Source organism: Elaeis guineensis, chromosome 2 (assembly GCF_000442705.2).
Source record: "Elaeis guineensis isolate ETL-2024a chromosome 2, EG11, whole genome shotgun sequence".
NCBI lineage: Eukaryota > Viridiplantae > Streptophyta > Magnoliopsida > Arecales > Arecaceae > Elaeis > Elaeis guineensis.
In genome coordinates this window covers 126,410,532-126,434,168 of record NC_025994.2, presented here as the reverse complement: position 1 = coordinate 126,434,168, position 23,637 = coordinate 126,410,532, and the positions used below count along the sequence as shown (strand labels likewise).

The window sequence follows — 23,637 nt, the reverse complement described above, 5'->3', positions numbered from 1 at the left end:
CTCCGGGTACAAGCTTCGGACGGCTTCCCGAGCATCTTCGTACCCCACTTGGTACGAGAGGAAGCCGCTCGCCAGAAGTTTCTCCCGGTACTCTTCCGAGTCACGGAAGTCTTCTATAGCCCGACCCATAGCTTCCTTCGCCGACTCCGCTTCCGCCCTCGCGACATCTGCGTCGGTCTGAGCGATGGACAGACTTTCCTCGGCCTTAGCGAGGTTCCCGAGACTTACTCGGAGCTGCTCGCATTCGGCCCTGAGCTCCTTATCGAAGCTGTCCCTCTCGTGATGCAGCCGACGGATGGTTTGGGACTTCTTCTTGGCGTCGTCCCGGGTCGACTGCAGTTCGGACTCCGAAGTCGCCAAGGTGCCCTTGAGTCGGGAGACCTCCTCTGTGAGTCAGGAGACCTCCCCCTCAAGCTGGCCCTCCCGGTCGACCGACTGCTGCAGCTGGTCGACCAGAATGACCCTGTCAGCTTCAGTGGCCGCGACCTTGTCTCTCCAAGCCGCGCGCAGATCACCGAATTTTCGATATCCAACCTCTAGCTCGGATATGTTGTAAACCAGCTGCACAAAACAAGACCGACCGTCATAAGACCGAACTCACAGAAACAATAATGAAAACAAAGAAGAGAGAGGCTCACCCGGATCATCATCGGGTAGAATGAAGACAGCATATCAGAGATCCGCTGATTCTTCATGACCTCAATGTCGGCCGGAAGAAGGAGCGCCTGGCACAGCTTTCTGGCCAAGTCATGGTTGGCCAGGTCCGACGCACCTTCGGGAAGTGGGAAGTCGATCGACCCCCCACCATCGGCCGACCTTCCTTCATCGTCGGATGCCATCGAGGCCTTCCCTCGACCGGACACCCAGGCCCTGATGTCGGAGAAGGACGGCAAGCTTGAGCCCGACCGAGTATCCCCCGAAGGCGCGGCAGCAGCAGGCGCGGGTTGCTCGGGCTCGCATGCCTCCTCCCGATCCTCCTCTGCCGGCTGAGCAGCCGGCGCACCATCGACCGATTCCTCGGCCGCCCTTCTCTCGGGCGAGGCTGCACCCTCGCCCGACGATCCCTCAGACGGGACTTCGACGAGCACCGTCGGCGCCGACAGTGCGATGACGGGCTCCACCTCCGACTAGTCGGCTCGCTTGGCGGAGCTACTTGGGGCCTCTTGGGAGGCCGCGACGGCCCGGCCCCTTGTGCCGGCCTCTTCCGTACGACGTACTGCCGTACATCGGCTGCCGTCAATCTCGACCTCGGTGGCATATCTGCAAACGATGACAGATGGTCAGCACCATGAAAGAAAGAAAAGAAGAAAAGAGAAGGAAGACGGAAAACTGACCTAAGCGTGGGATCGGGCTGAGACCGACGTCGTACAGGGCCTGCTCGGTGACGAGCTCCCTCTGCTTCGGCACCGAAATGTCTTTCAGACGGTGGAAGTCTTCCCGATCCTCGGCTTCCACCCGACTATTCTCGTTTGGTTGGGTTTGGGGGTCCCTCCAACGGGCAGGGAACCCCCAAGGAATAGAAGAAGATACAAAAAAGAACTGGTTCTTCCATCCATGAATAGACGACGGAAGATCGGTGATAAAAGAAAGCCCCTTCCGAGGATTAAAGTACCACCACCCTCGGGCTTTGGGGTGGGGTCGGAGGACGAAGAAGGCTCGAAAGAGAGAAATTCGAGGGTCAGTCGGCAAAAGCCGACACAGCAGAGCAAAACTGACTATTAGCCGAACCGAGTTCGGTGCGAGTTGCACCGGGCATAGCCCGTAATAGTCAAGTACGTTTCGGACGAACTCCGAGACCGAAAAGCGAAGACCGGCCCGGAGGTCCTCAACGTAGAAAGCCACCTGGCCCTCAGGCGGGCTATTGACCCGACCATTGGCACTAGGGGTGAACAGCCGAAATTGCTCCGGGATGCAATATTGCTCCCGGAGCCGATCGACGTTCAGCCCTGAAAGTGAAGAGGCCTCCACCTCCGGGGTCGACCGAGGGTCGTCGGTTGGATCTCCCGACCGACCTCCTCTTGAAGATGTTCTAGCCATGAACCAAAACAGAAGATAAGAAGAGCAAGAGGAGCAGAAAGTGTACTGTGAGAAGGCAAGGAAGAAGACGATGAAGACGATGAAGGCCCTCAGAAGAAAAAGAGAGAACTCCTAAGAAGAAGAAAAATGGAGATGAGTACCTGGAACAGGGGACTATGCGGGCAGAGTCTCGACGGCAAAATGGGGGGGGGGGGGTAGAAACCTGGATGCAGGCGACTTTGTATATATAGTACCCCCCGACGGTCGAGATGGAGGCACGACCAACGAGGGATTTTCAGATCGCGCCACGTGGCGTCATCCGGGCCGTCTGTCGGCCCGACGGTTCGACGCACCCATCCTCAGATCGAGCCACGTCACCTCCATCCGCTCGAGCAGACCCGGCCCAATAGCCACCTGCCACATGGCGAAGAGGCTGTGACATTTCGTATCCCCGAAGGGGCGACGAAAATGACGGTTTCTCTTCCCAACGAGACGGGACGTCTGGCGCCGATGGGACGGGACATCTGACACCGACAGGATATCTGACACCGACGGGACACTGACGGGATATTTAATAAAGGACGTCTGACGCCAGCGAATCGTCCGGCATTCATCAGATGTCTGACGCCATATCAGCCCATGGTACGATCGTCAGAATCGAAACTTAATACGGTGAGAATCCACTCCTTTCGCCCGACGCTACCGCCCAAACAAAGACATTGGCTAGCGCACCACCCGACTCAGGAGTGGAAGGGGGGCAACTGTTGGGGAATACCGACCGACCCCACTCACGCCGACTTATCGCCGGGCCTATATGACCAACGCCCGACTCTGCCGACCGATCGACGGCTGCCGTTACCAACCGATCGAGGATACGTCGGTCGGATAGACCTTCTCCTCTCTCCCGACCGGCTGCACTATGAAGTCTGACGCCCGACTCTGGCAACGCGCCCGACTGGCTGTCGGAGGGGCCCCGAGTTTCCACCCGACGTCCCTCAACCAGCCACCGACCTATAGTCGGTCGGCTCCTCCGGATGCCGTACGACTGTCGAAAACTGTCAGTCCTGACAACGGCATGCGGCACTGCCTCCTAGGGGCATTATCCCACCTAAGGCGTGGGTCAATCCTAGCGATTTGACAGCCCCACGGTGATTTGACACCCTTACGGCGACTTTGACAGTCCTCAGTGAGTTGATAATTTTTCAATTGTCCGCGCCATTAATGACGGCGCCATACCATGCTCCATTATATATATCGAAGAAGGCAACAGTGCTAGAGGTCCCTTCGAAACTTTTGGGCTTACTCCCTCTCTCTCTCTCTCTCTCACCCTCTCTCGTTGAGCTCCTTGTTTTCTTTTCACTGTTGCCTAGTCTCCTCTCTGACTTGACCGTCGGAGGGTCCCCACCGGAGCCACCTTCGATCAGTGCGGACTTTCTTTTGCAGGCGCTCGTTTCCGGCGACCAGGCGACGAGGGGATTGGCCGCAACAACAAAGATCTTGCCAACCTTGTTCTAGCCTCCACACATTATCGGTGGTCCTGAACAGTCCATATGATTAAAAAAAAAATCTTTAACCTATCGACGATCAGTTCAGTCGACTACTAAAGAAAAATTATCAAGTTGTACTTTCCATTGCTGTCATCATTAATCAATGCTAATCACTTCTATGCTCTAGCTTCCAAAAGGGTGCATTTTTCCCCAGGGGACAAATGTAATCTTCTGAAGTTTGCCATCAACTTCGCCCTATTTCCTAAGTGAGGAGTCTAAAGCCTGTGGATATATTGGCGAGGCTTCTAAAATAAGTAGGCTTGCATGGATTGCTTGAGGTATTGGATCTCATGTTGAATTAGGACATCAAATGTTTACAATTTGCAGATGATACCTTACTATTTTTTGTCGGTAAGGAGAGTATTACAATAGTCAAAGTAATTTTCCTTTTGAAGGAGCATCAGATTTGAAAGTTAATTTTCACAAAAGCTCTATTTTGTGTACGAATATGGATGATAATGAAGTATCAATGTTCGTATGCATGATGAACTGCAAAAGAGGTGATCTACTATTTATATATCTGAGACTTCTTGTTCACTGTAAGAAGCTTTCAAAGCAATGTTAGCTAAGAAAGTGAATGCTATATTGATATCTTGAAAAGAAAAACTCTTATTTAGGAGGGAGGAGATTGACCTTTATTAATGCAATTTTGAGTGCTTTGCCCACTTATTTCATGTCCATATTCTAACTTTCAAGATGAGTGATCAAGAGGATTGATAGATTATGAAGATCTTTTTTATGAAAAGGAAATAATTATATTTCACTATCTTGTGATTTGGGATTTAGAATGAAAGAATAGAGAGGGCTAGGAATCAAAAATATCGATCACATAAATCAAGCTTTATTAACAATGTGGGCATGGAAGTACCTTTATGGCACTAAAAATCTGTGGTGGAAGCAAATCCAATGTGCATACTACTGCAAGAAAGAAAATGGGAATGCGAATTAGGAAGTATTTGAAGGGCTTGTCTCTGGTTTGGAAGGATATAAGTTTAATGAAGGCTGCGTTTTAGAATTGTGTCCTTCAAAATGGGCACATGTGATAAAATCTAATTTTAGAAAGATGCTTGAGCAAATTCCACTCCTTTTTATTATCTCTTTGAGGATTTTTATGTGAAAGTTTCAAAAACTAATATTTCGATTGCTTCGCAATGAAGTTCCTATCACCTTGCTTAGAATATCAAGTGCAAGGCTTTTTGAATATCTAGGAAATGAATTATTTAGAGATGCTTAATGCTTTTTTTATCAATGTTAGTCCTTCAAAAATTTCTGATGTTCTAGTTTGGTGAAAATTTTAATGTGGACTTATTTTACAATTTCATAAACTTTGGGGGCTTTCGATGTTTATACTACAAAATTATTTGAAAATTAATAATTTCAGAGAATATGAAGGTGTTCTTGTGGTCGGCTTTATGGAATAAATTTTATAGTGATAATATGCTTACAAAGAAAGACTGATTTAAAAATTTTGATGGATTTTTTTATGGTGCTAGTAATAAGATCGTGAATTACTTATTTGTAAGATGCTCATTTTAGTACTTTGGCAAATTTTCTGGATGCGCAGAGAGGCCAAGGTGTCTCGAAGAACAGAACTCTCAGGCTTCATCCGCGAAGTTCACCATGGGCCATCGGTTCTATGCTAGGAACAGGAAGAGCACTCCCGAGAATTCCCAGTTGGAACAAGAAGCTTATTGTCCCCGCCATCCTCATCGTCCTCACCGCACACTTACTTCTAAACTTTGCCGAATGATTGATTATGCGCAAGTTTATAAATTTCTCGTTGCCAGTTGACTGGCTTGCCATGGTCCATCCCTCAGTTAACCACTGTAATCAGACCATCAGGCCAAACTCCCAAACAAGAGAATGTAAGCGTGTTTTTGAGGGCATTCAGTCTTCCCAATTGCCTCGTATGTTTGCATGCTGTTGTCTATGACCGCAACAATCTATGTGTCGATCATGAATTCCTCAGCTGAAGATGTGGCTCTCGGAGGCTTGTTTTCATGGAAGAGGAGAAAGCTCTCTCGGGCGCCTGGTGATATATCTGTTGTCGAAGGCCACAATGGACTGAGGGAGGAGGATAGACACACCAACGGCCACGAGCTGATTGGAACCATCCTCCTTGCCACGGAGCGGCGAGAACATGGAGCACGTCAGCATTCATCGATGATCTGCTTCAACCACCTTGTGGGAGGTGGAGAGATGGGAACTAGTCACCTGGAAGGCCCACTGGGATCCCACTTATCCCAGGAAGATACGTAATCTCAGAAAAAATCCTCATAAAATTGTACCATAAAACTTGGCGGCTACCCCAATTCTGAAATTTATAAATACTAACAAGTCGTAAAACTATCTTAATCCTTAGTTTAGCTCCTCTCCGTCTCCCCAACCTAATCCAGCACCATTTAGCCGCAACATGAAATTAGGATATTATTATAATAAACGAAAAATCTATGGATTTGCCATCTAATTTTGTTCTTTATGTCAAATCTCATTAGAGTTACAATAAAATAAATTTATGGTCATTATACACGAAAATAAAATTTGGATCTTAACATTATTAATGAGCTGTAAACGGAACTGTTAAGAAACTTTGTTTCCACTTTACTCTTTTGAAGCCAGAATAACATTTTGATTATTATATATGACACAACTTAGAAAAAAAAAATCTTATCTTCAATGTTTCGTATGGTAAAACCTAGAATGGTCTGTGATCATTACATGAAAACGTGGAATTTTGGTTTTTGGTAATCAACAGACTACCAAGCAACCTATTATCAACTTTCACTTCCATGTCAATATAGTGAGGACATAATAGCCATATAGAAACAATGCACAAAAAAAAAAAAAAAAAAAAAAAAAAATCAAATAGTATAACTATAATTTTGCTAAATTTTCATAAATAAAAATTATTATTTATATACATGTATATTTCCTGTAAATATTTTGATTATATTTCTCCTTCCTACAATGTAAGATGCTTCATTATCACATGTTTGAAATATCAAAACCGTCTCTCCAAATCCAAAAATAAAGATATGCACATTTAAACCTCTCAAAATCCAGCGGTCTTCATATTCCTCCCTGCATGATACGAATAATGGGTCTAACCATAATTTGCATCTAGCAGCCTTCCCACAGCCTTGTACAAGAACGGACTGAAGATGTGATGACACCATGCTACGAGCTACACATACAACCAACCACACTGCTAAGTTTTTTATATGGCTGCATGATACAACATGTGCTGCTTATGCCGTCCATATAGAACTCGGCCACCTATAATAATTAATTGCATATGGCGAGCACAAAACAGTTCGTCCATATATGGCTACATGCATGCAATAGCAGATGCAAATTTTGCACCCGCTTCTTCTGTCCTGTTTGTGATTTTAAAAAGAAGAAACTATCTGATGCGGACAAACCCAAAACAGTATGAAAGAACCACCAAGATTCACTAAAATGACCTGCTTTCTTTAGAGAATCCTTTCACCAGTCCATCCGGACCACAAGCCTGGTCGGTTGATTGTTCAATTGATTCAACCGGCCAGCCCAATCCAATTCTAAAAATGAAGGTTCATTCTTCCCTCTTCCAGTACAGGCATTGATGATACACTAGTAGATGAATCTTCATCTTGAAAAAGAAAATAGCAGGAAAGACATGCAAGCAATCCAAACTGTGGAGGGCCTCAGAAAGATTTTGCTAAACTTTCCGAGAAACTTCAACTTAAACTGGATGCACTACAAAACCAAATATAGAATGGGTGCTGCAACAAAGCCAAACACGTTCTTTGAATCCCTTTTGCAGCAATGGCAGTAAGCTTCAGATCTTGGCAATCATTCAAACAAAAGAATACAAGCAATCTAAAAATTAGCAACCACATATGCCCAAGGTAGTTATTCAAATATTTATGGTATAACTCTATTGTTTGCTGGTGGTCCAGGACTACAGATTCCCCGATGACTAATTTATGATTGTGCGTGCACAATCTTTTTTGAATGAAATGTATACATAATCAAACAAACACCACTAAGTGATAGACTCAAACATGGTAAATTCTAACTCATCTTGACAACAAAACAATTGGATCAGGACCAATCACCACTCCTTAAACTCTGCAGCAGCTCCAAATAACCATGATCATCAGGAGAAATGTACCTGAAGGAAGGGAACTTCAGAGGTTAAGAGATGAAATATTAAGCCAAGGACTGTTGGTTAAATTCTACAATGTGCATTTACAAAAGCTTATCTCGTCTACATGCATTATTTTTTGTGATAAAGAATCATATTTTACTTCTTTTGATAAGTCGATGTATTATAGCTTGAAAACATGAAATACAGACTGGAATTGCCCAGAAAAAAGTTAAGAAGAAAGAATAGTTCAAGTACCCATGACGAAAGAGAAAATCAATAATTACAATGGAGCAATTCGGCTTGAAGAATTCAGTCCTCCGAATAATATTTGCGACGTGACCTACAGGAACTAATCTGAAGCTATCTACTTCTCCATCTGCAAAGTAATTTTAAGATAAAGAGTGATTAAATCCACATAAGCATATGCATGATAATTAATAAGGTAATTAACCAGACACAGATAACATGTGAAGAAACAAAGCACAAAGCAGAAGTCATGAATTCTGCTGCAATGTAGCGTGGGTGGATGCATTGTCAATAAAAGAAGGCTCAGTTGAAAACTGGTAGAATCAATGGAGATTGGAAAGATAGGGTTTGCTTACTAGGAAATTATTGGATTAGATACCTGTGAAGCGAAGGACACTAATGTATTAACAAGATGGTCTGAAAATAAGTTGTGCCTAACTTTGATCCTGACCTGATATCAAGTAGTTTAGGAAGTAGACTTTTTAGTGTAAACTTTTCAGTTGAGGTCGAGGTTTGGCACAACAATAACGTTACTCCATTGTGACTTGGAGATTATGGATTCGAAACATGGAAATAGTCTCTCTGCATGCAGGTAAGACTGCATACATTTGACCCTACCCACACCCCACAATGGTGGGAGCCTCATGCACTAGGCCACCCTTTTCCTTAGATTTTTTAGTTAAGAAAACATGCTTCTCTCTCTCTCTCTCTCTCTCTCTCTCTCTCTCTCTCTCTCTCAACCTATCAAAGGGTAAAGTTTGTCATGAACTTCTACTCAATCCTTCAGGAGTATAAAGAAACAAAATTTTAGGGAAAAGTTGTCTCCCTCTCCATGATGGTTTTATCATCATAAATGGAATGCATATGGCACCAACCGAGTATGAAGTCTTCTTAGCCAATGAGGAGAAAGTTGATTAGCGAAAAATCTTCTTTTCTAATGTTTGGCAATAAAAAGAACATTGTGGCCAAAATACGAAAAAAAAATTGGCTATGTTTTTCTTTCAAAATGACTACATTATTTCACTCCATGTAGAATAACAAAACATAAGGAGGAGAGTACACTCATATCACAACTATTTTCATATATTATTCTCCATTTTTCTTTTGAAAGAAAGGAGGGGAACTCTTATGTTATTCTCAATTCAACCAATCAACGGAAAACATCTCATATTCTCATGTTTTTTCCTTTCATAATTTACATTTAATTGTTTTCCCTAATTTCATCCTCTTGGCAACAAAGAGATTTTTAGGCTGTGTTTGGATGGTGGTTAGTGGGTAAGGGAGAGATATTTGTTGAACTAGCCAAAAATTAACCAAAATGTGGTAGATAACTTTATTCAGTCAAAGACTTAAAATGGTATTTAACCTACGTAACTTTATTTTGGGTGAAGGGGGAGGGTTAAATAAAGTTAACCATCCAGAGTTCTCTCTCTTTATTTTTTAAAATTTTCCACAACTTTATCCCACTATCCTACTAGATATGGTAGCACCAACCAAATAGCAAATACCTTTATCCGCTGGTTAGCAGTTTAGAGGGCTGGGTGCACATGGTTAAATCTATTTAAGGGGTGGTTAGCAGTTCGGCATGCAAACACGGTCTTACAGTCGTTATGTGTCATGCAACTTTGATCGAAAAGACCATGCAAGGATAACTACCACCCAATCAAGAATTATTCTATAGGATAGCTTTATCAATACAGACTTTGGAACATGCACCATGCTTAAATGTTGCACTGAAATATTGGTTCGTGCATGTTTATACACAATAATGCCAATTCCTTGAGGTTTTTATAATCTGTAGAACCATTTTCCCACATTCCAGAAATATGTGATGACCCAAGGTTTGCAAACAGTCTGATAAATTGAACCCAAACCGAAATTGACATGAAACTTATCTAATTAAACAGTACCAGTCAGGTCATGTTTGAATACAAATTTAATCTTCATACTGTTATGCCATGGTTTTGCAATGGGAAACTGGAAAAAAAGCTTAACCTGAATCAAATAAAAACACCTCACCTAATTTGGAGAAAGAAAAGTTACAACAAACATTAAAAAAAAAAAAAAAAACAAAGTCTTCAGATGAAGTCACTCAAGCCCCAAAGTTCTTGATTCTCTATCCTGGCATAGGACATGTAGATCATGTCTAAATCCCAGTCAATTCATTTGTGATCATAAATAAAGCAAAGAAATTTATTGAAAAAAATTGCAGATTATGAGAGAATAGTCAAGACTCAACTGATAAATCCTTTTTGAATTTAGTCATGTAGAAAAGCTTTATAAATTACAAGTTCACCCATCAATCATATAATAATAAATTGGTAACTATATCTTTCAGGTGTCCAATAATTTCAAAGAACCTAATTCATCAATAGAAGTTTAGAATTTTGTACTAGCTACCCAAAATGGAGGCCACCCCAATACAGGTTTAATCTAAACTACAATAAAAGCTACCAACATCCAATTTGGGGAATAACTAGCACATGGGGAAAATTCCCATCGGCAAAACTTGTGCATTCAAAACACACACCTTCATTCTTGGGAATGAATCCTGCAGGGAGTTTTAGATCATAGCAGAAAAGAACATCCCTTTTGTACTTGTACTTGTCAATGTCTATGTAAGAGATTGCTCCAACTGAGATGGCACTGCATTAGCATTACATTTCTGCATAAGTAGCGTTAAAAATTCAGATATTCCTAATAATGACAACAAAAAAATACAGAAAAAAAAGGCTAAATTTGCTTTGAAAAACAAAAAGGAACTAAGCTTGACATAGTCAACGCCTTTCTCTTGAATGCAAATGGTTAACTAGGCAATGTAACAATTTTCTGATTCCAGCATTTGAGAAGTATATCATGCATAAGCAATCACACATTGGCAACACTAGAGATAAAAAAATCCAGCCGGTAATCTTCCAATTCTAGGGTAGATGCATCCATGTGGGCATAAAATGAGAGCAGCTTTTGTAGAACTACCACTCAGCAGATATCCATGTAAAAAGTTTGCAAATCCAGGTTTAGGCATTAGATTTCAAGTGACAGCCGAGAAACAACCTGATTAAAAGCTTCCCAGTGAACCCAGATTTAATTGTCTAGGAGTTTAGTAAGACAATTTTAGTTTGGAGTGCCGAATGTCTGGCAATGACATGACAGAGGACAACATAGATGAACCAGGTGCATGTCAGAACAATTAGAATGATGACAAATTACAGGAGTTATAGATATATAGTAACCAATAGTGCACAACACAACTGAGAAATTTTTTTAAAAAAAATGCAATGGAACAAACCATTCAAGTAGACAACCCAATTCCTATCAAAGATCATGGATGAATTTTTTGTAGAGTTAAAATGAAAGAAATAATTATTTCAAGGACTTGCTAAGAAGTTAGGACAAAGAGTATAGAACCAAAAAGGTAAAGAGGAATACCCTAGGAAGGCAGCGTTTACCACAATAATGACAATCAATCTTAGTGAGCTTATCCAGGTTGTGGAACTAAGGTTAATTGGGCAACTCGATATGCTCCTACTATCAGAACCATAGGGGGCCAGCCCCAGTAGTGGATATGCAAATAGTAGCATGGTTGACATGACTCCGGTCAAGAAAAGACAGAGAAGCATTAGGCACCTCAAGCAAAGGGAAATGACAAAAATCAGGAATAATGAGATTGCCAATGGTGGAAGAAGGGGGCAGGCAATGATTAAAGAATGTTGCAGAGAAGGTGCCCAGAAAACCATATAAAGCATAAGTGGTCATCAGTAAATTAATTAGAAATCTATAAAAACTCGACAAGGTACAGGAAAGGTCCATACCATATAGTGGAATAAGTGATGAAATGAGTTAGATATTGTATCATTCATAACAAAAAGGCTAACTCTTTCACAGGTGCGAAAGCATTCAAATTGCTAAAGCAAACAGATCTGCACAGCCAAGGTTTCACTACATACTAAATGACTAAGCCGACAACCGGACAACTCATTGAGCCTTGAGTTTCACAGATCAAAAGAGAAGGAATACTTACCAAAGAGATGGATCAAGGAGTACATCTCAATGAAGCAACATCTGCTGAAGTCTACATAAGCAGCCTCTTTATAATATGAAGAATAAAAATAATTGTGCATTGGCAATCTATAAATCGATGGATAGAAGTTTGTTCTTGGAAAGCCTAAAGGCTCCAAATATGAGAGATGGAAAAAAAATGCCGAAAGCATTAAAATAGGAAAAATGGTGCAAGAAACCATCCCAAGTAAATTCTTAACAAACAACTAAGCAGCAAGCTGAGACATGACAGGCACATAAAGAGTTACATGATGAAATGTGGTTGTATCAAATAGAGGCAGGAAGAGCTGGGGAAGATGTAGAGTTTGATGGTGATTGGAAGAATTTGATGAATTTAACTGAGAAACTTAGTTTCCAACAACGAATCAAAACAAAAAAAATAGTAACAAATGAACATGATTAGATGAGCAACTTCTCCAAGGTGAAATCATGGTTAGATAAGAATGCTGACAATGATTTTTCTGATACGTTATTTCCACCATTAGCAACTGCATGTGTAGATTTGTTCTTGTTCGCATAACTAATACTTTGGAACACAAAACATGGTTAACAGGAAGCCTATAGGAGGTATCAGAAGAGAAGCACCTTAGTCTGGATGACTTGGAAGAGAGGAAAACAAAACTGAATCCACTGTCATTGAGCAGATTTGCAGCAGCTTGTGCAATTAAGAAGAATAAATAAGCAGCAAAAGTAAAGAAAAACTAACATGTTTCTTTAAAACAAAATGTAATATATATTTGCAACTCATGGAAGGTCACCATACTTATTGGAAATAGATCTCGGAATCCCTGCTTCCTCTTCACATTCCTTCATAAGATTCTCTTTACACGTGATCCCATGCGGCTGAATTTTGAAAAAAAAAAGTTGAAAAGGATAACACTTGTCAAATCAAATTTATCCTAATTAAACTAAAATACAGTCACTCAAAATACAGACAGATTTGACTGCTGACCAGCATTATGATATAGTGGCACAGGGCACAAAATTCTCATTCCAGAATTTCATATCTTAGCACTATGACTAAATGAACCCGTTAATAACAGACATCCTATACAGGCTACAAAAACTCAGCATAAGTGCATGCATAAATACAATGTACATGCATAACTACAATAACTTTCCTGGCTCATGTATGGACAAACCTTTGACATGCAAATAGTGCAAATTATCATGGCAAGTTATAGATTAAAGCCCACTATCACAATTGCCAATACCAAGCAAAAATTCAATAACACAGAAAGAAATAATGCAATGATATCAATTACAAGAACACATAACATAAAGGTAGCTCTATACCAACGATGCCATGTCCAGAACAATAATCAATACCATATAGAAACCATTACAACTGAAACTATTCATTCCATTATATCAACATTCTAATAAGAGCGATGCAGAAATCATGACAACTGAAAGTCTTCATTCTATTATATCATGATTCATTCTGATAAGAGTGATGCACAAAAATAGTCTTCAAAAAATCTTCAAGAGTAATACAAATAATGGAGAGAAGTCATCAATAGATATTATAAAATAGTTGCTAGACAGCGTATCAACATCTAAGGCCTCAGGACTTTGATATCCAAAAGCACCTAAAAACAGCAAAAACAGAACAAAGCTGAAACTAGATGGCAATAAAAACCCTGACTTCCCCTCTAGTTGGATGAAATTGACAAACATAATAAAACCCAGCAAAAATTGAAAAGTCAGATCTATTGAATGCTTCAAAGAAGTATGTGTGTATGTATATATGTACTCGTGTTTGAGTATTAATTGCTTACCAGACCCCCGGCAACCAGATGATCAAGCATCCCAGGGAAGGTTGGCTTCATATTACTTCTCTTCCCTAACCAGAGAAATTGCTGCCCATCCCTCTCAACATAGCCATTCATGTGAACACCATAAGCCTGTCAACCACAGAAAACCAAAGACAACAGATACATGAATTAATTTTTCATTAAAAGGTTTTTTTTTTTCAAAAAAAAAAAAGGACAGCAAGACAAGCTCATCAGACATGAAAAACAAGAACCCCATAGTATGGGAATTTAAAAAGGAAAGAAAAAAGAAATAAGACCCTATTTATCCATGAAATTAAGTTGTGAAAGCGTGAGAAAGGCCAACAGGCACTGATATCAACCAGACTATTAATAAAGAACAAATTAATTAATTAATAATGTAGACTATCTACTCACAGATATGTAGCCTCACACTAAATTACCTGAACTGCTAATCCAAAAGGACAATCAAAACTTATTAACCATGTTATGAGAACTTTTACTTTGGAAGTTTGGGACAGTCCGACTCCTGGCATGTTTTTATTACTTACGAGACATGAATCACTCTGAAAATTACAACATACGAATCCCATTCATAAGGTTCTCTCATACAGAAATGTATCAACATATGCATTTGTTCTTTTGAGGAACTTTATAAATGCAATAACAAGACAATAAATTAGTGTGAATTCATATATCAGTTAAAATAACTAACCTTTATACCAAAATAAGGAGCAGCTGCACGCTCTAGAGAGAAGAATATAGGCATCCCAAATGATGATGTCACAGGGTACAGCTGGTTGGGATCAACACAGAGAAACGTCATTGAAGAAAGGCAACAACAAATAAGTAGCATAATAGATTTAAGCATCTTTTGGTATAGGAAGGAATCATCATCATGAAAAGCCAACATATGGCCAAACAAAAAGGCAGAGAATGGCCATTAAATGTTTTTGGACATCCATTTACACTTCATTTTGGCACACAGATGATGACCACAAGTCCCACTCTCCAGTGGATGCAACATCTTACACTATAATTCAGCTTGAAAAAAAATAAAATTTGCCATGACACAGGCTATGCCCTTCCTGAACCAGCATGAAATTTGGAGGTTGATTTAAGGTAGATTATCAAAAAACCAACAGTCCAGGTGAATGTATGGTCCTAAAATATAATAAAATATGACATGAAGTAACTGCTTCAACATGAGAATATACCAAATTACATAAAGCACCAAGATAACAAATAAGTACCTCATTGCGTATACCTGGAATCAGTTTCCCTATACATTTGATGACATGTCCAACTGCTCTTGTTCTGTCGTCTGGCTTCTTAAGTGATGAATGAAGACTGACACAGTCACCAATACCGCAGCCATTTTTGCCCGACACAACAGTGAAAACATCTTGAAACTTTCTTAGATGCTCAATGAAACTGAACCATGTTAAAATCCAAGTCAGTAGAAGATAGTTATATTTCTTTGGCTAGTAAGGACCGGTCAAGATGCCAGATTATTTTATCCACCGATAAGATCTGCTCCCAGCCCCTTGAAGAATTTTAGAGTGACAGACAACCACATGGAGGAAGTTATGATGATCGTCAATGGCCAACACAAAGTCCCAATCTCATTATTTTTGGATAAGTAATTCCCTTGAAAAGGTGCTTTATCTTATCACTAAATTTTAGGGACAAGGGATTTAGCAGAGTTCTGGGAATCTTAAAAAGATTCTAAACCAATTGTTTCTCCAGCTCCTGCAGGGTATGCAATATCGCCAGACAGTAGAATCCAGCATCGAAAGAGGCCCAAAGTTAATGTAATATAGAGTGTTTGTTATAAAAAGTAGTGTCGTCAACTACTTTTAGAGGAAAAATGAAATACATGATTAGGTCAAACAATCACCATCGCCTGGGCGGGATATTACATGGCATATATGTTTACATGAAAAACAAGTTGCATGATTCAATTAAAAATAGTGCACCACCGTAAATTTGGTTTCACAGTTCTACCGACTAATAATTCATTAAGCATTTTCACAGGATACTCATTTATTTAAAGAGATATGCTTAGCTGTGATCTGAGTGATCAAAGTTGCACAAATATGCTTGAAAACCAATATAATCAGCATTAATTACAGCATGAATGTAGTTGCAGCTGCAGGTCATGAATGATTTAACATGTAGACAATGGTTCAATCATCAAAAGCTATTCATGGAGATATATCATTCTGCATTTCTAAAAAATAAGAAGCTTTCAATATCTTTCATAAAGCGAATATCGTTCTGTACAATTTGAATTATGTCCTGTCACAGAGTGCAGTATCTAAGAATGCCACCATATGCCAAGACGATGATACCATAGCGGTCCTTAAAAAAATACAAAACAATTGTTTTGATCCTCTTTTAAAGCTGGAGTCACCTTTAAAGTGATGAACTAGAGTTACTTGTTTACTTCAAGCAAATTTACATCCATTGCTGTCTGGTTGTAGATAAGTCAAGAAATGTATCCGCACAAACAATTATTGCACAATGATCCCATCAAATGAAAAAAAGCAAAAGCTACAGAAGGCCATTTCTTGGGGAACGAACATCATAAATTCTAGAAGCTTCATAATTTAAGGTGTACCACTTAAGAAGATACAAAAGCTTGCTACAAAATCTTAGAATGCCTCACAAATTATAGACAACTATCCTAAAATAATCCTAAAATGCCTTCAAGAACTTCTTTGTATTCGCATCCAACAATCCAAAATTATAAACTTCGATCATTTTATGAAAAAAAATGAAAGGTGGAAAAAGAAAAGAAGAATCACCCAGAATCTTGAATTCTTACCCCTTATGTATGTATCCAACAATCTGATCCTCGACCAAGAAGGGGACAAACTCCGATTGCTTTTCCTGCTTAAATTTCCAGCAGAAAAAAAAAAGAACCATATCAACGTGAATTCTTTTCTTTTCTTGATATAACTTGAATTCAAATACATTAACGCGGAACTTTTTGAAGCTCAAAGGAAAACCAAATCAGATTCTTCCAGGTAGTGATCCCTAAACCCTGAATCCCAAGAAACCGACCAGATATCACCCAATGGAAGAAACAACCCCATGCATGAGAGATGGAGGGCCTACGGATCCACGATTGCATGCCCAAACTTTCTCGAAGTAGCCTCGGAGATCCGAAGGGTCGTCGTCTTCTTGATTGCCCTCGCCGACTCGAAGAACGTCGTCCCAGCCGAATCTTGCGCTCGACGCTGCCGAGAAGAGTCGCTTCGGGTGGGAGATCGAGGGTTTCTGAGCTCGGATTCGGTGGCGAGAGGCCCGGGGAGCGACGATGGTCGCCGGGAAGCGATAGCACGCCATGAAAGGCAAGAGAAAGCACGGAGACCGTCTTCTTGGGGATAGAGGGGATGGGAAAGAAAGGTGTCGGAGAAGGGAGAGCGACGGCGGGCGGGGAGAGGGGAGGCGAAATGCGGCCGTTATATACACAAGGAAACAGACGCATTAGAGCTGTTATGCGGGTTCCCGACTGTCTTAACCGCAAGAAGTCTACAGTATTAGAGGAACTTTTGCCGACTTCACGCTTGAGGCTTGCTCCTGTGCGAGAAAACACGCACATACAAGAATTATGCGGTTCCCGAATGGAGGCCAAGCGCATTGTTTTTTTTCTTTTAAATCAAAGCGAGGTTCCATCAATTTACATTTTGACCATAAATATTTAAAAAATTATAAATAAATTTTAATATTTTAAAATTATTATATAGAGATCCACCCATTTGTCCCCATTATACTGCTCCCATTGTAACAATTTTAAAGTTTTCAAATCTATTTATAATTTTTAAAAATTTTTAGAATCAAAATGTAAATAAATCAAACTTCAAAGACCATCCTCCCCCTCTCTCTCTCTCTCTCTCTCTATATATATATATATATATGATATAGTAAAAGAAGCACATCTTGAATAGGTTCCACATATCTATAAGTCAAAGATGACTATGCTATCAAGCCTCGTCTAGTTATCCATCTTATATGGAGAATATTCTGTCTGACCTTAATTCGTATCAATAAGAACTCAGATCGAAACAGCTAACCTAATTACTTCAGTTACTAACAATCTGAAGTTATGATCATGCCTGCCTATGATATTTAGCGAGAGTTATGTCCAAAATCTCTATCCATCCACTCCCTAGCTGATAAGGTGTTTGAAACTGACAAGTGGCCTAGACTGATTGTTGTTGCTTATTTCAGCCCCTTGCTAACCACATGCACGATCTTTGCGGGAACTGCCATTAGCCTCTTCTTATAAATGGAGAGAGGCAGAAGACCCTCAGATAAGTCTTAAGCTCCTCTCACTTTTTCTTTCTATATTCTCTGATCCTCAACTGACTCGAGTATTGGAGGGTCTCATTGGAAAAACTTTCAGTAAAAGACTTCTTTTATATGCATGTCCTTTTTTTCGAGGATCCTCAACCATTCTATCGACTTCAATTCACCTCGGTTGCACTAATCTCAGCTTCGATCTAAAGATCAATGACAACACCATCCAGTCATCATTGCCAAGCTGCCTTCCAAGAGGATATGGTCAACTTTTGAAATTAGCATTGCATATCGGAGTCCTTTCCAAACTCTTTTTAGTTCAGCTCATAAAATAGTGGTACCAAATAGATGTGTGCAACTAGCAACCACTAACTTAGAATATGGTCCTCTAATAAAAAAAGACACCCTTCCTTTAGTATCACAATTAGATATACTGCTATCAAAATTAAGCTTGAGGAAACTCAAGGATGGAGGCTTCCGGATGATATACACTATCTAGTGAACCGCAACTATTGACATAGAGTCCCAAGTGTTTTTAGATGTCGAGGATTCTCTAACATTAGGCAATTTTGTGACTTCATTAGCTTGCATAAGGGTTTTTTCCAACACAAATCTTGGCAACAAAGTATAATTTTCGAATATATGACAATTTCTAGCAATCCAAATATTATAAGTATTAGCATAAAGACCTTCCATTAACACTATTTTTATTAACTTTCAGTAGAGCAGAAAAGGCCTTAGCAGGAGATGGATCCATAATAAAAGCAATTGGCTTACCTTTCTAAGTCCAAACTCCCCTGGCTTTAATGCAATGGAATAGAACATGAGAAGACGTTTCCTCCTCATCCGGGCAATTGTCACATTCAGAAAATATATTCAACCCCTTTTCATGCAACACTCGTCAACATTAAAGCTGATTCTAAAGTGCCCAAATTCATGCAAATAAAATAAAATTGGGTGAAAGTGCAAACACCAAAATTTACATGGAAAATCCTCTCCATGTGGAGGGAAGATCTGCGGGGTGACTCCAAACAAAATTTACTATAAATAAAATAGTGATTACAATGGGATCCTCTTAAGTATTTTGTCCCAGATAAACTTGAGACATACGTTGATGGAAGACGAATATAGAAGTTACCTCACTAGATATCTTAATAGATGTCTCTCAAAATCAACTATATCTGCTCCCTAGGGCAATCAACAACGGTGAAATCAAGTAAGGATGAAGACTGAATTCCTCTCGGTGCGATTGCTAAGAAGACAACGGCCAAAGACAAGGTAGATTTAGAGAAATCCAGATAAATGTAGTGCTCTTAGGGTATAAGCTAAGCTCTAGAACCATGAAGGAAAAAGGAAGAAGAACCCCAAAAGAATAGGATGGCTCTTTTACAGCCGAAAATGGTTTCCTTCCTAACTGAGCTAATTCTCTTCTTTTCCTCCCTCTTTTTTAGACTGCACAGGTCCCACATGGGAATTGGGATGCACCTAATATGCCGCGGACACCAAGAGACCCCACACCAATTTCCACAAGAAGAGTGCCACTCTCAGGTGGCCTGCATATTTCCAAGCCCACACTGTGTCCATCCTTCTATCTGCTGCATCTTTCATTTGTTTATGGACATTCCAAGCTTTCATTTTCGAACCACATAACCCCCACATCATCCTATCCAGCATATCATGACGAGGAATAGCGATCGATAGAATTGTGTTGCCAGACAATCATTAAATTGGTGAGAAATGAGAGAAGAACTCCAGCATTTTTCACCTGGGATAGGGAGGTTACAACTTAACCTTCGTATTCTATAATGGTTCCTCGTTCACCATCAACAGCATAATGTAAGTGGGATATCTGACATCCAAGTATCATTCAAAATATTTATTGTTTGTTCACCATCATTGACTTCATGTAATATTTTCCTCAAAAAAGGGCGGCTTCACATTACTGTGCAATCCTTCCTCAATCCCCAAAAATATATTATGCGCAAACAATTTTATGCGCCCGCTTGGCCCATTTAATCCATGTAAATTAAGTTGGGGAATTCCTTCAATAATTAGCACTCGGTCCAGAAACTTATCGAGCTGGGTCAGACCAGGTCCAAAAATTATTTTTAGACTTCTGGCCAATATTAAGTCTAGAAAAAAATCACACATGACCCGACTTGAAGCTAACTCTAGCTTAGAGCAAGCCTGACTTACAACCTGTATAGGCTGGACCCAAGTCAGACTCGGGGTCTAATCACCCTAATGGCAAAGCAACGATGAGTAAATAGTAAATCAAATTAATAGTATGTTAATATGATTATATATTTTTCTCAAAAAATAATAAATATTATATAAAATTAAATAAAATTATAAATAAAATTAAATATTTATATACGGACCAGATGGTTGCCTATTTAGATCGATATCTATCTTCTTTAATAAATATAAATATAAATATAGATATTAATTCGATATTTAAACTTCAATCTAATTTAATTAGACTTGATATACGTAGATCTTCAATTATGAACTGATTAAAGCATTATGATCAACATTTAAATTTTAAATTTTAGATCATTTAAATTATTTACTTTAAAATATTATACTTCTATATTACAAATTTTTTAATTTAAAAATTTATTTAAAATTTCTATATTTATTTATTTTTTTGTCAAGTATACATTTTTCAATTTATAGATTCTTTTATTTAGGTGGTGTTTGGTATCATTGTGGTTTTTGGTTTTCTTTTTTTTTCTAAAAAAATAATAAACATGTTTGGTTGGGAGTAGCATTTTCCAATTAATGTAACATTAAAAAGAAAAAAAAACATGCTAGCTCTTTTCCTAAATGCTAAAAAGTGATTTTAGGTTTTTTTTTTTTACGCTTAAGGGCATCCTTTCTTCTTCCTCTCAAATACTTCTTTTTTTCCTTCCTCCCCGTACTCTCTCTCTCGCTCACACTCTTCTCGGAGAACACAGATTGGATTGGAATAGGATCAGGAGGAACATAGATATATTCTCTCTCTCTCTCTCGTTCTTTGTTTTTGCTTGAGTTATAGTGGCTGTTCATCTTTTTTTTATCTGCCACTCTTCTCATTATCTCTATTACTTTGTATCTATCTTATTACTATCAAAAATTGTTGCCGGTGCCAATTACCGCTAGTCCATAGTCATTAACAGTGTTGCCTGCGCTAATTGCCGATAGTCCATTCTCATGAAACTTCTATGTTTCTTATTCTTGCATCACTGTGGTTGTGGGTAGGATTAGTCACAAAGCACCCACGTTGTCTTCATCCACAAAAGAAAGGAGAAAGGAAACATGTAATACATAAACATATTAAAAAGGCAATAGAGAACCCCTTAGTCCAAATATTTATATTTATGTTAATTTGTGATAGAGTGCTACTATATTATATTTACTAGGTCCAAAAATTTTGTGATATTGAATATTGATTGTTTAAACTTTTTGGGTTTTGCAACTCCTTACTGCCTTCTTAGTTCTTACAAATCACCTGTGGCTCTCCTTCATTTTCTTATCAATAGGTTGATTTTATTTTTATATATAATTTGGATAGATGGCAATGGTAAGTCAAGAAGTTGATGTTAATGATGATGAAGTCCTTGAAGTTGATGAAGCTGGGGGAGTTTGGCCTAAACCATTGAATCATTTTTCATATGTTTGATGGAAGAGGAAGTTAAGAAACAAAATAGACAAACAACCACTTTTTCTAAAAATGCATAGAAAACTATTAAAGAGGAGTTAAAAAAGAAATTTAGAAAAGACTATACACATAACCAATTGAAGAATAAGTTTAATTCACTTTGGAGTAGATGGAAGGATTTTAATAAGCTATTGAGTGAAATGGAAATTGGATACAATCCAACAACTTTTCAAGTTACAGCTACCAAAGAAGTGTGGAAAAAGTTGTCTGAGGTATGCATTAACTTAATACTATATTCACTATATGTAATCTATTAGGTTTAGCTAGTTTACTATCTAAATTATTTTTTGTTATATTGTAGGTGCATAAGCAAGCAAGAAGATTTAGGAAGAAAGGATGCAAATATTATGATAAGTTGTGCACCATTTATGGTGATACTATTGCAACTGGAGCTAATACTCATACTTCTATCAAAAATTCTTCCATTACTGAGGAATTAGATAATAATGATGAAGAATTTAAGAATTCAAATGAAGATGAAGTAGATACCCATGCAAGTAAGAAAGCTAAGACATCAAATAGTTCCGGAACTACTCGTCAAAAATGAGAGATCAAGTTTAATTTGCAATGGCTAATGCTTTGACTCTAATAGGGGAGAACTCTTAGAAAAAATTGGAGTTATTGAAAAAAAGATGAATAGTTCTACATCTTTTACTTCAAATAATGAAAGTGGAGATATTTTTGGATCTAGGCAAAATCAAGAGAATATTGTTGTTTGCATGAATGCACTTAATGCACTCGAAGAAATAGATGGAGTGTCTTATGCAAAAGTAACCAAATATATACATGATGATCCTTTATGGAGAAGTATGTTCCTTCACATCCTAGAAGAAAGAAAGAAGGATTGGGTGCTCAATATTTGAGAATGCAAACTTTTTAGTTTGAGAATGTCTTTTTTATTATCTTTTATTGTGTAATTTTTAGAGTCTTTGTCTAATTGATCTTATATCTAATATCTTGAACGCATTTATTGGGATCTTATGTATTGGATATTTTTGTTATAATCTTTTATGAGAATATGAATTTTTGTTATTCTCATTATGCTTATTTTTATGATTATAAATTATTTTTTCTATTATATTTGTTTATAGGTTTAGTTTGAAGAGATTGAGATATGGATCTAGAAGAATTTTTATCAGATTTTGATGATAAAATTAAGCAATTGGTCACTATTTATGCTAGTGAAGAGTATAGCAGACTATGTAAGAAAACACTCCGACCACAAAGAATTTCTAAGTTAATGGGACGTGAGTGGATAGTTGAAGTATTAAATGGTCATCCTATGACATACAATCAATTATTTCGAATGGAACCACCATGTTTTATCCAAGTTTGTAAGGAGTTAAAGTGAAAAGGTAAGATAAAAGCTTCAAAATTTATTTCAACTCAAGAATAAGTGACAATTTTTCTATTCATTATCGCTCAAAATGAGCTATATCGAGTTGTTGGAGATCAATTTTAACATTATATTGAAACAACCTCCAAATATTTTAAGAGAGTTCTGTATGCCATCTGCTCACTTGCCAAGGATATCATTGTCTCTCTCTTATTTGATTAAACTCTTCCAAAAATAAGAAACAATCCAAAATACTATCCATTCTTCAAGGTATTTTTTTTTACTCACTCATTTAGATTATATCAAATTACTATTCTATAATAAAACTCAACTAATATTGTTATAATTTTTTTCAAATGATATAAATATATAGAGACTAGTGATGGCACTCATATTCCTGCACGTGTTCCGACTAATAAGCAAATTTCATATAGAGGAAAGAAGATTGCAACCACTCAAAACATAATGTGTACATGTTCATTTGATATGCGATTTATATTTGTTATGACTGGTTG

The 23,637-nt window shown here is 38.7% G+C and overlaps 1 protein-coding gene across 3 annotated transcripts; it reads right to left on the bottom strand.

Annotated features, from left to right (window-relative positions):
- Window positions 1-7,416: 7,416 nt before the first annotated feature.
- LOC105046573 (nudix hydrolase 20, chloroplastic) lies at window positions 7,417-17,278 on the bottom strand. 3 transcript variants are annotated; one of them, XM_073251033.1, is made up of 9 exons: window positions 16,899-17,278; window positions 16,606-16,673; window positions 15,029-15,209; window positions 14,491-14,571; window positions 13,782-13,907; window positions 12,764-12,843; window positions 10,472-10,587; window positions 7,980-8,071; window positions 7,417-7,719 (listed from the first exon to the last, which is right to left on the bottom strand). In XM_073251033.1, the coding sequence occupies exons 1-9, from the start codon at window positions 17,127-17,129 to the stop codon at window positions 7,705-7,707; spliced, it is 990 nt and encodes a 329-aa protein (XP_073107134.1). In that variant the 5' UTR covers window positions 17,130-17,278; the 3' UTR covers window positions 7,417-7,704. The 3 variants fall into 3 exon arrangements, with proteins under 3 accessions (XP_073107134.1, XP_073107131.1, XP_073107132.1); XM_073251030.1 differs by having other exon boundaries at window positions 7,951-8,071; window positions 16,899-17,277; XM_073251031.1 differs by having other exon boundaries at window positions 7,951-8,071; window positions 16,606-16,670; window positions 16,899-17,274.
- Between the last annotated feature and the right edge of the window lie 6,359 nt (window positions 17,279-23,637).